The sequence below is a fragment of the Eptatretus burgeri genome, chromosome 14, assembly GCF_056783735.1.
Source record: "Eptatretus burgeri isolate ZD-2024b chromosome 14, Ebu_testis_v1, whole genome shotgun sequence".
NCBI classification, from domain to species: Eukaryota; Metazoa; Chordata; class Myxini; order Myxiniformes; family Myxinidae; genus Eptatretus; species Eptatretus burgeri.
In genome coordinates, this window is record NC_140974.1 from 67,055,680 (window position 1) to 67,070,961 (window position 15,282).

The following is a 15,282-nucleotide window of genomic DNA, read 5'->3' on the forward strand; positions in this document are numbered from 1 at the left end:
ATCCGCATCTTCACCAAAATCCATTCAATTCATCACTGTCACATCCCCAACCTCTCCACAAAATTTCTTCCGAATACATCCATTACTTTTAAAATCTCACAGACAAACAGGTGAAAACATAGCCGCCATCCACCTTCAGTGGCTGAGCTAATAAATACGCAACAATTGCATTCATGAGAGATTGTAAACAGAAGTGAGGAGTTATTCTAAAGAAAACTACAGTGGTGGTTGAACACGGATCCAAAGCATGACAGTGCTCGGTTTTATAATATGCCAGGCTTTATAAAAAGCACGGAGTACATTGGCCATTTGGCGTTAAATGACAATTTAACACAGATTAACAAAGTATGATCAAATTAATTTATTTTAAACTGTGTGTTAAAACTTGACAAATTGATCATGATCAAGAGTGTCATATTGAATAAGTCAAGATTTTGATTGTTGCATATATTGGAGTAATCAACAAAATTGCATGTAAATCAAGAAAATTTTGCTTAGATTTTGCACTGCTCATTTGCCATTTTGCCTGTACATCACCCACGTTGCATCTTGTGTATAATTTCAGACAGTGTGCGGATCTCCTGAGCCAGGCACAGTATCACGTTGGTCGTGCACGGCGTCAAGATGAAGAAGAACGAGCAGCGCGAGCCCGTCAACAGCACGAGCGTGAAACACTGCGGCAGCAGCAGCAACAGCAACAGGTGCCATTTTCAGCACACAAGACGGCTTTGCTGTTGCAGTGGAAAAAAAAAATAATTGTGTTTCACTGATGCAGGAGGTGGAAGAGCAGTTTTAATGTTGTCATGAAGAGGGAGTTGGGCGAATGGTGCTGTGGATGATTAAGATAAAAGACAAGACTACATTTTGTGTGAAGTTGTTGTAGCATAAGTTTCTGGGTGGAAGATTGACATTTAAGTGAGGGATATAATGAGCATGTCCCATGCTGTCGTTGCATTTTGCAGGCAGCAAAACGACAGAGGGAAGCAGCAGAGCAGCAAAAGCTGCAGCAGCAGCGAGCACAGTTTGTCGAGAAAACAAAGAATCTTCTGGCACAAGGAGTGGTAGATACTGGGAGAGAGCGTAGGAAGGGTGCAAAGGTAAGCACCGTTAAATTGTTGGGTGTCGCAGTGTTTATTTGACAAATGTTATTTGTGTTTTGGTGATGCTTATTAAAATACAACAGCCTGTGCCCCTCTGTTTTTCCTTTGCATCAGACTTCCATCAATTGGCGTTTTTTCAGTTTCCTCACCTTTGATGTGATTACAATAGCAACAATAATAGCACTTGTTGGAGCGCATACTTCCGCCAGGCTGAACAATTTGTTTTGTATCCCACTGATGGGCCGGATCTGCATCCGGACCGTAATGAAAATCTAATCGGCTTGTTCTTGTCACCAACCCAACTCATCCAACTTTTGTCCACAACCTGCCCGGAACTTTACGAAATATCATGCTGTACATACACTTCCGGTCAGAAGTTTTAGAACACCCCCATTTTTCCAGTTTTTACTTTAATTTTAGCAGTTTAATGTTTCAATGTACTCTGAAATTAAAGCATAGACCAAATAAACAATTGCAGATAAAAATAAATCATGGAATCGTTTTGTTGAACAAAATTTAATCTAAATTTTTGACTCATCAAAGTAGCCACCTTTTGCAGATATAACAGCCGAACATACTCGTGGCATTCTTTCTACAATGGAAATCAAATATTGTTCAGAAAGTTCTTCTCAACTGGTGCAGAAGTTCCCATAAATATGTTACACTTGTAGGTTGCTTTGCTTTCACCCTTCTGTCCAGTTCATCCCAAACCAGCTCGATGGGCTTTTTGTCTGGAGACTGTGCTGGCCATTCCATGATTTAAAGCCTATCGACTTGTTCTTTTCTTCTAAGGTAGTTCTGACACAGCCTGGAGGTATGTTTTGGCCGTTATCTTGCTGAAGGATAACTCGGTATAGACCAAAGGGTATTGCATGGTGCTGCAAAATGCTGTGGTAGCCCCTTTTTGGTGCAGGGTGCCAGTCACTCTGTGCAAGTCGCTGACTGGATCCAGCAAAAGAGCCCCAGATCATCACACTTTCTCCTCCATGTTTGACATTTGGTGTCACATACTGAGGAACCATCCTTTTGCCTACTCGATAGCGTTCAAAAACCCTGCGTGATGAACCGAAGATTTCAAGTTTTGATTCATCGGTCCATAAGACCTTCTTCCAGTTTTCAGTAGTCCACTGGCGGTGCTTCATGGCCCAGGAAAGCCTGTTTTTCTTATTTTGCCATCTTAGCAATGGTTTTCTTATTGCCACTCAACCTGTCAAACCTGCAGTTCGAAGTCTTCTCTTCACAGTTGAAACTGAGACTTCCTTACTTCGACCAGTGTTAAGCTGTGCTTGAAGCTGCTGTCCTGTGAGCCGCCTATCACGCAAGCTGTTGACTCTCAGAAACTTGTCTTCTGATTGTGTTGCGGCTTTTGGTCTGCCAGACCTCTTCCTGTCAGTGTTTCCTCCAATTTCCAAGTGCCTTTTGATGGTGCAGGAAACTGCACTCACTGACACCTTGGCCTCTTTACAATTTCTCTAAAGGAAAGACCGACACTTTTAAGGGTTATAATGGTCTGTCTGTCTTCCTTTGTTAATTGTCTTTTTCTCACCATTATGATAGCAATATCCTACTTCCTGCAGTGCAATATTGTCCAAATAATGCTTAAGAAGGTGCAGCAACACAGTCTGTTCCAACACTGCTTTTATACAGACAGAGGGTCTGTAACGAATCAACAAAAGTTGGGACACCTGTAGAAATTGTTTGCATCAACTTTCAAGGCTTAATTTACTTCCATTGCTCCAGAACAGCTGCAGTTGCTAACACATTACTTGTTCCCTGAAAAGGGCCTTTTTAACAACTCTGAAATTTACATTATTTTTCAGTTTTTGGTAACCTAAACCTTTTGTTTTAACCTCTGGCAGTTTACCGCTAAGCTTTGTACCATTTCAGGTAATTCACTGGACTTGAACTGCTTAAATTTCAGTAAAAACTGGAAAAATGGGGTTGTTCTAAAACTTTTGACTAGTAGTGTATATCGTTTTTAACCCGATCTCTCATTTGTGAAGAATCACTTGGAAATTAAATAAAATTCTCATATCTGTATCCGAATCTTCACCAAAATCGAATCAATTTGTCCTTGTCACACACCCAACCTGTCCACCAAGGTTAATTCAAATTCGTCCATAACTTTTTGTGACATCCTGCCTGCAGACAGACAGCCAAACTGACGGGTAAACACGTAACCTCCATCCACCTTCGGTGGCGGAGGTACAGTGGGGAGAACAAGTATTTGATACACTGCCGATTTTGCAGGTTTTCGGACTTACAAAGCACGTAGAGGTCTGCAATTTTTATCATAGGTACACTTCAACTGTGAAAGACGGAATCTTAAACAAAAATCCTGAAAATCACATTGTATGATTTTTAAATAATTAATTTGCATTTTATTGCATGAAATAAGTATTTGAGACATCAGAAAAACAGAACTTAATATTTGGTACAGAAACCTTTGTTTGCAATTACAGAGATCAGACGTTTCCTGTAGTTCTTAACCAGGTTTGCACAGACTGCAGCAGGGATTTTGGCCCACTCCTCCATACAGATCTTCTCCAGATCCTTCAGGTTTCAGGGCTGTCGCTGGGCAACACAGACTTTCAGCTCCCTCCAAAGATTTTCTATTGGGTTCAGGTCTGGAGACTGACTGCGCCACTCCAGGACCTTGAGATGCTTCTTACGGAGCCACTCCTTAGTTGCCCTGGCTGTGTGTTTCGGGTCGTTGTCATGCTGGAAGACCCAGCCACGCCCCATCTTCAATGCTCTTGTTGAGGGAAGGAGGTTGTTGGCCAAGATCTCGCGATACATGGCCCCATACATCCTCCCCTCAATACGGTGTAGTCGTCCTGTCCCCTTTGCGGAAAAGCATCCCCAAAGAATGATGTTTCCACCTCCATGCTTCACGGTTGGGATGGTGTTCTTGGGGTTGTACTCATCCTTCTTCTTCCTCCAAACACGGCGAGAGGAGTTCAAACCAAAAAGCTCTATTTTGGTCTCATCAGACCACATGACCTTCTCCCATTCCTCCTCTGGATCATCCAGATGGTCATTGGCAAACTTCAGACGGGCCTGGACATGCGCTGGCTTGAGCAGAGGGACCTTGCGTGTGCTGCAGGATTTTAATCCATGACGGCATAGTGTGTTACTTATGGTTTTCTTTGATACTGTGGTCCCAGCTCCCTTCAGATCATTGACCAGGTCCTGCCGTGTAGTTCTGGGCTGATCCCTCACCTTTCTCATGATCATTGAGGCTCCACGAGGTGAGATCTTGCATGGAGCCCCAGACCGAGGGAGATTGACTGTTATCTTGAACTTCTTCCATTTTCTAATAATTGCGCCAATTGTTGCCTTCTCACCAAGCTGCTTGCCTATTGTCCTGTAGCCCATCCCAGCCTTGTGCAAGTCTACAATTTTGTCCCTGATGTCCTTAGACAGCTCTCTGGTCTTGCCCATTGTGGAGAGGTTGGAGTCTGATTGATTGAGTGTGGACAGCTGTCTTTTAGTAAGATAACGAGTTCAAACAAGTGCACTTAATACAGGTAATGAGTGGAGAATGGGAGGGTTTTTAAAGACAAAACTAACAGGTCTGTGAGAGCTGGAATTCTTACTGGTTGGTAGGTGATCAAATACTTATTTCATGCAATAAAATGCAAATTAATTATTTAAAAAAATCATACAATGTGATTTTCAGAATTTTTGTTTAAGATTCCGTCTTTCACAGTTGAAGTGTACCTATGATAAAAATTACAGACCTCTACGTGCTTTGTAAGTGGGAAAACCTGCAAAATCGTCAGTGTATCAAATACTTGTTCTCCCCACTGTAATTTGAGTTGTTTAAGATTGCTTTTGTGTGAAGGGTCAATTTAAATATCTTTTGAAATTTACTTTATTTGCATGTAAAGTGAAGGAAATTATTTTATATTCTTTGAATTTCTCCTTGATCCTTACTGGTTTGTCTGCATTACAGCGAGGCAGGAAGGTTGGAGAGATGGAAGGCTTTGTGACGGATTCTTCAGAGGATCTTCCCAGCCCAAAGAGAAAGAAAGGAAAGAAGGACCGGGCTGGTGTGGCGAGTGGAAGTGATGTAGAAGAGGAAGGATCACCTCAACGAGGAGAAGGAGCGGCGAAGGTGGCAAAGAAGAAAAAGAGGTGAGAATTATTCGGAGTGGTGGGTTGAGCCGGTGAAGAAAAATGAAAATAAAACTTTTTCTCCCACAAGCTTTATGAACTGGTACAAATGAATTGGTACTATCTTGGTACTATTATATTAATATGAACTGGTACTTTATGAAGTGGTATTTTAAGAACTGGTACTTTATGAAGTGGTATTTTAATAACTAATACTTTATGAACTGGTACGAGATTAACTGGTTCTAAATTAACTGGGACTTTATGAATTATGGGATTATCATGAGGGAAGCACTCGGATTCCTCCCGATCGCCCGGCCCTGTAGACTGGCATGCCGTGGATAACACTGCGGCCTGACGGGTTGTTTAGTAACCTCGGACGCCAGTAAAAGCAATTACAACGAGCAGGGTCCTCGCATCCACAGCCGCGTTACTTATTCGTTGGTACAATTACCTGAGTGAAGGTCCACGCCCTCAACGTGCACCCGAGTACTTATTACTGCCGAGCGGGACAGTGGGTGCAGCGTTGGCTAACCCGCGGAACCAATTAGGGGGGCAAAGACTTCCCGTCTATGTATTACGTACACACTTTGTCAGATCAATGGAAGAAAGCACAACCGAGCAGATTGGAAAATGAAACGACTCTTTATTTACACACAAAACAAGCAATCATCGAACACGTATTTATGAACAAAAGGCACAGAAGAGCAAACTTCACCAAAACACTTATTCCTCTTAGACAGATTTACTTAGACAACAGAGACATGACCATTCAATCCAGGAAGAAAGGAGACAAGAAGAACTGAGGAGAATGCAGAAGAACGGAGTGTGGGGGCAACTCCTCTCTTCACTCACACAACCATGCGGGGTTAGGATGGGAAAAATGGGTGATGACGTGTCGGAAGCGTGTGGTGCGAGTCTGTATGGAGCTGCGTGACACCCTGGGAACTGCACTGCGCGCGTAGGTTATGGGCCGCTCACACGACTCATTCCTGCGCCTCGCGTCCCAGCGCTACTCGCACTCCAACATAATCTCGAGCAGATAGTTTGAGACACTCGCGGCGCCCTTTGTGCATCAACATCATGCATGAACACTCCTCCCATTCCTTTTCTGGAATATTGATGAACAGTGGTCCCTGGTGCCTTGACACCAGCCCACAGGGTGTCAACAGCACTTGCAGCAGCTCCTCGGTTATGGGCCACTTGCCTCCCGTGCCTCCTGGTCCAGCGCAGCTGCGTTCAATGCGACCCGCACTCCGGCAGACGATCTCAAACAAGCAGTCTGAGACGCGCCCTTTGTTCATCAACAGCAGGTCCCAGGGTGTTAACAACAGACTCTAATGCTCCTCACGTTCTGTCTCTTGAGGATCGATGAACAGCGGTCCCTGGTGCCTCAACAACAGTTCTGAGGGCATCATCAACCACATCAGCAGCTCCCAGGGTGTTTTCAGCAGCTGCAGCTACTTCAAACTTATTTGCACAGAAAAAGTCTAATGTAATGCAATTTAATCCAAGGCTATAAGGTAACAAAAAGTGTAAATTTTGAAAGGGGATGTACACTTTATGTAGGCACTGCACATGCGTGTTTGTTAACACAACCAATCGTTTCCAACCTGCTCGGTTGCCTCTTTCTCCATTAGTTAGACACTAATGTGTAAATAGTAAATGGGAGTTTTCCCCCCTTGTTTTGCTATGTTAGACGTTGGTCAGCGTCCCACTGACTACATTGCTCAGCTGTATTGCTTGGAAAGAAATAGGGCGCTGAGAAGCGCAGGCCTTATCTGGGGGGACCGATTTGCTGCGAAGGTAATGTGCAATTTTGGATATGAGGACCATACTTGAATTGATCATCTCAGATGACTGTGGTTGCATAGCAACTTCTCATACCACGGAGTTTTCTGCGGCCCGTCGGCTTCAGGGTGAAAGGTCGAGACGTGAGTCCGGATAGCCCTTTGGGATTCGGCCGGCAAACCGTAACAATACGAACTGGTAATTTTTCTCTCGTGTTCCCGCACCTTTCCTTTTCTTCCTATGTTCTCCCACCGCCCCCACCCATATCCCCATTCCCATGAAAGATTTTTTGTTGTTATTATCCCGCCCCCCCCCCCCCCGGAGGGAGGGAGCGGGATATTGTAATCGTCCGGTTTGTTTGTGTTTGTTTGTTTGTCTGTCTGTTTGCAACTTTACGGCAAAACGGCTTTAGCAAATACTATCAAATTTAATCCACAGGTGGGCAATGAACCTTGGACGACCCCATTAACTTTTGGGTCCAATTGGATCAAAGGCCAAGGTCAAGGTCACGAAAAGATCAAAATCGTTTTTCGCTCATAACTTCGTCAAAAATGATCTGATTTACTTATGCATATTTGTGAAGATCGGTAGGGTCCGAAGTTTTACGGTCATAACTTCGTCAAAAATGGTTTAATTGACTTCAAACTAAGACTCAAATATTCCTTATTCCATTCCTTATAATCAACATTCAGGTTAAGGATGTTTCAAATTTAAATTTGATCCCCAAAATAACTTTATGCCTTAAATGGGTGGGATTTGTTGTGCCTGGCACCACTTGTTGCTTCCTGTATTCTACATGCATCATCCATTGTTTTCCCATTATTCCCTTTTTCTTTCATACTCCTTCACCCCTATTTTGTCATTCATTCTTCCTCTTGCAACCTGCCCTCTTTCCCTTCTTCCCCCACATATTTTTTTTCTTGTTGGTATTTATTTTTGTGCTTTTATTAAATACATACTGAGGAGCCAATCAGCCGAGGTTTATGCGCAATAAAATCAAGTGTCTCAGCCTTCCGCCAAAAACTATGCAAATCAAGGGGAAAAGAATGCAAAATGTAAACAGGTGATTTTAACGACAGTGATTGGGCAGCAATTTGGAGAAGGGAAAGACACTCTGTGTCCTTTTATTTCATTAAACAAGCCAAAAGCAAGATGGTACTTTGCCAATGCAGATGGGATAAAGCAAGTGTTTTTACATCAAAGCAAGCAAGGTACATCTGCTTCTTTTTTTTTTCTCATTTGTTTATTTTAACATTATTCATTTCTTTCTTCATCTGCTTCTCTTGCTCCCATATTACCTTTATCCCAGGATTCGGAGAGAGCCAGAAAAAGGAGCTGCTGCACCCAAAAAGCAGCGGAAGGAGGTCTTCCGTAACCGCAAGGAGGTGTGTGTCATCTGCCATGTTAAACGTTCGGCGGGGCTGAACTGTTGAGCAACAGTCAACACACTGATTTCGGTTTTTAAAGCATGCCGATACTGTGAAGCATCTTGTGGCTTATTACCCTCGCCGAAGGATTCCGAGAGGGTATTGCATTTGAGTCCGTTTGTTTGCCTGTCCGCACAGAACTATCGTGTTTTTCTCCACAACTGCTTGAGACTAAATTTTCACCATTGGTGCGACTACTCATGTAGAATATTTGAATGATAATTATGACATCATAGGTCACGTGGTGTGGCGCCATATTGGAAAAACGGGAAAAAATTATCCCTCTATTTCTGAAACAGCACCAAGGTCAAAATTGAAACTTAGCAAGTGAAACTTGCATATCGCAAGTACTCCTCACGGGGAAATGGGTGTGATTTATTTATTTTTTTATGATGTCATAGGTACCCTCATTATGATGTCATAATTGCATATGTAGAACGCCACATCCGATCAGTATAAAAAAAAATTTTGAAGGTCATCTATGGATAAAATGGTCCACAATGTTTTTTGATGATGTCATAGGTCACGTGATTCGACAGCCATCATGTTTTTTTTTGTTTTTTTTTTAACTTCAAAATCTTCTCTGAAATGGCTGAAAAGATCGAGGTGAAACATGACACATATGAGCGCCTATCCATGAGGAACAAAAGGTTCACACACATGATGTCGTGGGCCACATGGTTTGGCAGCCATATTGGATTTACCCTAAAACCTATAAAAATACACCACTCAAAAGAAGTCCTGGTGAGGGTTTGCAATCTGATTGCTCTTTTTTTCTTGTTAATTTTGTCACTTGTCAGCAGGTTGAACAGCAGTTGCTTGTTATGTCGATTGTGTCTCAGCAAGTAATGCCAGGCATTAACAAAGTTATGCGAAGGAGATGTTCACAATCATCGAAGATTTGACGTGTGTGTGTGTGTGTGTGTGTGTGTGTGTGTGTGTGTGTGTGTGTGTGTGTGTGTGTGTGTGTGTGTGTGTGTGTGTGTGTGTGTGTGTGTGTGTGTGTGTGTGTGTGTGTGTGTGTGTGTAAATATATATATATATATATATATATATATATATATATATATATATATATATATATATATATATATATACATACATATACATTGTGGCAGTTGGAATTATACATTTTTATAGAAGAAGAAGGCACTTCCAACAAAAAGTAAAACTCAATCTACTGCGCTAATTTTAGCAATGTGCAAGAGCAAACGTTTCACCAGATTCACAGCTGGCTTCCTCAGGCCAACATACACGACATGGCTAAAAGTATGTGGACCCCTGCTCGTTCAACATCTCATTCCAAAATCATGGGCATTAATATGGAGTTGGTCCCCCCTTTGCTGCAAAACAGCCTCCACTCTTCTGGGAAGGCTTTCCACCAGATGTTGGAACATTGCTGCAGGGATTTGCTTCCATTCAGCCACAAGAACATTAGTAAGGTCGGGCACTGATTTTGGGAGATTAGGTCTGGCTCGTAGTCGGCATTCCATTTCATCCGAAAGGTGTTCGATGGGGTTTTGGTCAGGGCTCTGTGCAGGCCAGTCAAGTTCTTGCACAGCAATCTCAACAAACCATTTCTGTGTGGACTTCACTTTGTGCATGGGGGCATTGTCATGCTGAAACAGGAAAGAGCCTTCCCCAACTGTTGCCACAAAGTTGGAAACACAGAATCGTCTCGAATGTCATTGGATGCTGTAACATTAAGATTTCCCTTCACTGGAACCAAGGGGCCAATCCCAAACCATGAAAAACACCCCCAGACCATTATTCCTCCTCCACCAAACTTTACAGTTAGCACTATCCATTTGAGTAGGTAGTGTTCTCCTGGCATCCAACCCCAGATTCGTCTGTCGACCTGCCAGATGGTGAAGCGTGATTCATCAATCCAGAGAACGCATTTCCACTGCTCCAGAGTCCAATGGCGGTGAGCTTCACACCATTCCAGCCGACACTTGGCATTGCACAGAGTGATCTTAGGCTTGTGTGCAGCTGCTCGGCCATGGAAACCCATTTCATGAAGCTCTCGATGAACATTGCTTGTGCTGAAGTTACTTTGAGAGTCAGTTTGGAACTCTGTAGTGAGTGTTGCAACTGATGACGGATGATTTTTCCTTGCCCTTTCTAATATAATGCTAATGTTGTCTGTAGAGAGTGCATGGCTGTGTGCTTGATTTTATACACCTGTCAGCAATGGGTGTGGCTGAAATAGCCGAATGCATGAATTAGAAGGGGTGTCCGCATACTTTTGGCCATGTAGTATACACGCGCGCGCGCGCACACACACACACACACACACACACACACACACACACACACACACACACACACGTATATAATTTGAAATGGGTTCATGATTGTTGTGTTGTAAAGTGAGCCCACACATAGGTTCTTCAGCTCAACCGTTTTGAATGGCGTATCCTGCTGCCCTTACTCCACAGCTCTCTGACGTCACTCTCATTTCCGCCTTTTCAGTTCTGGTTCATCATGCATTCATTAATGTGCATGTAACTCCCAATACCACATGCTCCTTTTTTGTGAAGATAACGACTAATAAAGAAAAATACCAAAGAACACAGTAAGCATGTAATTGTCATGCATTTGTTGATATTCATGTAACTCCCAATACCACATATTCCTTTTTTCGTGATAACAACAACTGGAAATGTAAACCCTGAAAAAATGGTAAGCATATAATACAAGGTAACGTGTCACACGCCAAAGTCCTTTGTCCATTCAGGGGCCTTGGTTTCTAAATAATTATTTATACTTGTGTATTGAAAAATGAAATTATTTTTGGTACATCTGCTACTGTTATGAGTATCTTCTTTCTATAATTTTTTTGAAAGCCCTTGCAGCTTGAACAGCAACATGGTATGATTAGAAAATGTCTTCGTATCAATGGTGAAACAACCCAAGACCACAATTAAAGATATTCTGAATACTTTCCTGATGTGTAAAGATGTCTGTTGGTTTAAAGTTCGACATAACGAGACTATCAATTAATAATATTGAGCAGCATACTTTGAGATTCACGACTTTTTCAGTCATCTGTGTGATTTCGTGGGAATTCATTGAATTAATATTTGGGGGAGATTTATGTACTGTTCCTTTGTCATGGCAGAAAAAAAAACATATGTGGTTGATTTTTTTTATTACCTTACATTGACAAACGAGCAACCACCAACAACGTTCTTATCATGCCAAAACAATTGGCATTGCTCACAGTCGTTGCCGCTCTTGTGATAAACTTTCTTGTTTTATTGTTTTGTAGTACTGTGTTGGACTCGCACTATCTGGTTGATTTTTCAACAGTATCTTGATGAAAGTAATATTGTCTTTTTTGATCATCGGAACTCCCTGCATTGGCCATGCTATTGCTCGGGCTGCTGTTGACAGTCACAACCTTGACCCAGCCCAACTTATCTGAAGTGCACCTCCAATAACGATAGTTTGTTGTCCTGCACAGTGATGCACTGCAGTATGGTGAATTATTAAATATTGTGAGTTGATCTTTTTGGTTGCGGTTTTGTGGTGCTTTGTACCAACAATCATGGTATTTTGTGCTGTCACCACACAGGAACGGTTGTCGAAAAAGGTTAAATCCAAGGCAATCATCTCATCAAGTGATGATTCTTCTGATGAAGCAGGAGGATTGCACATTGCGGAGGGGTAAGTACCACATATCTTAATTTTTATTTCTTTTTTATCTGTTAAGTTCTATGCTTTGAGAGGAAATTGGTGGTGGTGATGGTTGAGCCCATACTTGGGATATGTTGGTCATCAGTGCTTCGAGGGGTCTGAGAAGAGAGTTGGTTCTGTCAAAGCAGGTTCCTGGGCAGAACAATGCCGAGCATTTTGCCGTTACTTTTTTTTCAGCAGAAGTGTAGGCCAGGATTTTAGAATCTGGCCAGGGCGCAATGACACACCTTTTATTTTTTTTTCAAAAACACTGGAATTTTCAACATCCATGAGTGCAAACGGATGGGATGAATGTCGAGCTGCTGATGGCATGGTGTAGGGTGAGTGCAAGTTTGTGATTTTTCTCTACTCGGTCATTGCTGACACCAACATCAAGTATTGTAATCGGAAGTTATCCCTCCTGCTTTTCAAACCTGTCTGCCTTTGTTAAAACATTGCTTTGAGGATTAACCCGCAGAGGCAGACAGACGAAGATACTTTTGTAGGTGCACGAACCAGAAGCAAATTCTGCCTTCGAATTTTGCATCAACTTTCTCATTCATTCTTCCATGTTTTCTGCGTGTTTTTGTCCAGTATTTGTCTCATCTGTTTTTGTTTCGACAAGAGGTTTGTGGGATGCATCTTTGCAGCCTTATGGGTTTATGGGTCTGCTGCATATGTTGGTGTCATCAAACGGAAGACGAAGAAGTAAAGAGCAAAGATGGAGTCATCAGGAGGAACTGGGATAGGATTCGCGATTCAGCCGCTACTCCACAACCCTCAAGCCCATCCAGGCACAGCCAAGTGAGCCTTACAGAAAACTTTCTGCAAGAATTCACTGTTCCTGAGACAGATGGATTCTGAATGGGAGAAATAGAGAGTAGAAGAGTTGAAACAGAAGAAAAAGCAAGGATTACAACGAATATAGAGAATTGTGAAAAAAATTGGAAATAAGTGTGAAAGGAACAAAGAACGATGCCGCGAAGAGCCCAAATACATAGATTTCAGCAGTTTCTCCCCAGGCTCAAACGCAGTACATGTATAAGCTACCAGAGGTCTGTGGTATCATAAAAATGGTCTTGAAAATGTTGGTATCATAAAAGTATTCTCAGCAAAGTTTGCTCTGGAGAGGCCGTGAGCAACATTTGTAATAAGAATTTCACATTTGTCGAAAACATGCCAAATACTAGAATGGCATTCGATAGAGCGCATACCTCTACCAGGCTGATTAGTTTATGTTTTGTATCCCACTGATAGGCTGGATCTGCATCCGGACCTGAACTAAAATCTAATTGGCTTGTTCTTGTCACCTACCCAACTTATCCACCAAGATTTCTCATAATCCGTCCATAATTTTTTGAAATATAATACTATATATCGTTTTGGCCCGATCTCTCGATTGTGAGGAATCGCTTTAAAAATTAAAAAAAATTCTCACATTCATATACGGACTTGCATATCTCGTATCCGCATCTGGACTCGTGAGTGAAAGATTCGCATCAGCCATGTAAGCATATTTCTCGATTGTGGTGAGTGAGTTCTTCACTTTTACAACTGCTGAGTCTCTCACTGTTGCACCACATGCTTCCAACCTATCAGTTGAGTTTCTTTCAGAAAGATGGTGAGCATTTGATCTTGTTTGAAACCAGTGTCCAACCTCAGGGTTAAAAGTGACAATGTACTTATCATTGGCCTCCAGTTTGTAGTGTGTGGTACCTCTTGCTTCAATAGAAAGTATGCTGCAACATCCATGTTTGTTTGCATTAACTGTGTTGTGTCTTCAGCATTCTTAACAGCCTCATTAAATACTTCTGAAATTGGCTTTGACGGTGACTGGCGCGTGAGGCTCTCCGCATATCGATGCAGACCAGAGACTTGGTGTTTTGTAGCCATTTCTCAGCTTTAGCTTTGCTGATCAGTTTGTAGAACCAAGCTCCTCCACTTTTACCAACTGTAGTAGTGGGAAGCTTTCCTTGTTCATAATGTTTTTTTTTTTGCAAGAGGTGCAGCAGTAGCCATCTTTTGTAACTTCAATAAATGGAAAGAGTTTGACCGACATACATCGGGAACTGCCTCCATGTTGTGAAGACAGTAGTTCTTTCGTGGGTAGCTGTATTTGTGCTTCAGGCTGATTGGATGATGATGCACTATTCAAACATTTAGATGAGATGTTGGTATGTTCTTAATTCTTGGTATATTCATCATTATCCCACTCTTCGCTTCGTCGATATCGATTTTCTTTTTTGATATCGATATACCGGAATATCGATATTATTTAGACTAGTGCGGGCCCGTGGGTGCATGCCCGTGGGTGTGTGCCCGTAGGTGCGTGCCAGTATGTGCAGCTTTGTTCCTTCGCTCTCGTAAACGACGACTGGATTGGGGCATTGTTTCAATTAGATCGGACCAACCGTATCATAAATGGCCATAACTTGGGAAACACCTGGGAAACATACTCAGGTCCCTAGCGTCAATTGTGACGTCATATCAAACGAAGAAGAAGAAGAATTGTGTCACCCCCCCTCTCTTGCCACTCTCTCTCCCTCCCTCTTGCCCACCTCTCTCGCCCCTCTCTCGCCCCTAGTCTCACCCCTCCTCTCACCCCTCCTCTCTCGCCCCTCTCTCGCCCCTCTCTCGCCCCTCTCTCGCCCCTCTCTCGCCCCTCTCTCGCCCCTCTCTCGCCCCTCTCTCGCCCCTCTCTCGCCCCTCTCTCGCCCCTCTCTCGCCCCCTCTCTCGCCCCACTCTCACCACCCCCTCTCACCACCCCCTCTCACCACCCCTCTCACCCCCTCTCCCCCTCTCTCCCCCTCTCTCGCCCCCTCTCTCTCACCCCCTCTCTCTCACCCCTCTCTCTCACCCCCTCTCTCTCACCCCTCTCTCTCACCCCCTCTCTCTCACCCCTCTCTCTCACCCCCTCTCTCTCACCCCTCTCTCTCACCCCTCTCTCTCACCCCCTCTCTCTCACCCCCTCTCTCTCACCCCCTCTCTCTCACCCCCTCTCTCTCCCTCTCTCTCTCCCTCCTCTCTCTCTCCCCCTCTCTCCCCCTCTCTCCCCCTCTCTCCCCCTCTCTCCCCCCCTCTCTCCCCCTCTCTCCCCCCTATCTCCCCCTATCTCCCCCTATCTCCCCCCTATCTCCCCCTATCTCCCCCTATCTCCCCCTAT

General features: G+C 43.4%; 1 protein-coding gene across 1 annotated transcript in view; it reads left to right on the forward strand.

Annotated features, from left to right (window-relative positions):
• Positions 1–15,282, forward strand: part of CTR9 (CTR9 component of Paf1/RNA polymerase II complex) — a 111,428-nt gene that overhangs the window by 64,645 nt on the left and 31,501 nt on the right. The window contains exons 20-24 of the mRNA XM_085855368.1: positions 566–701; positions 963–1,097; positions 5,059–5,240; positions 8,320–8,395; positions 12,018–12,109. Of these exons, the coding sequence (XP_085711494.1) occupies positions 566–701; positions 963–1,097; positions 5,059–5,240; positions 8,320–8,395; positions 12,018–12,109 (621 nt within the window). The remainder of the gene's footprint in view (positions 1–565; positions 702–962; positions 1,098–5,058; positions 5,241–8,319; positions 8,396–12,017; positions 12,110–15,282) is intronic.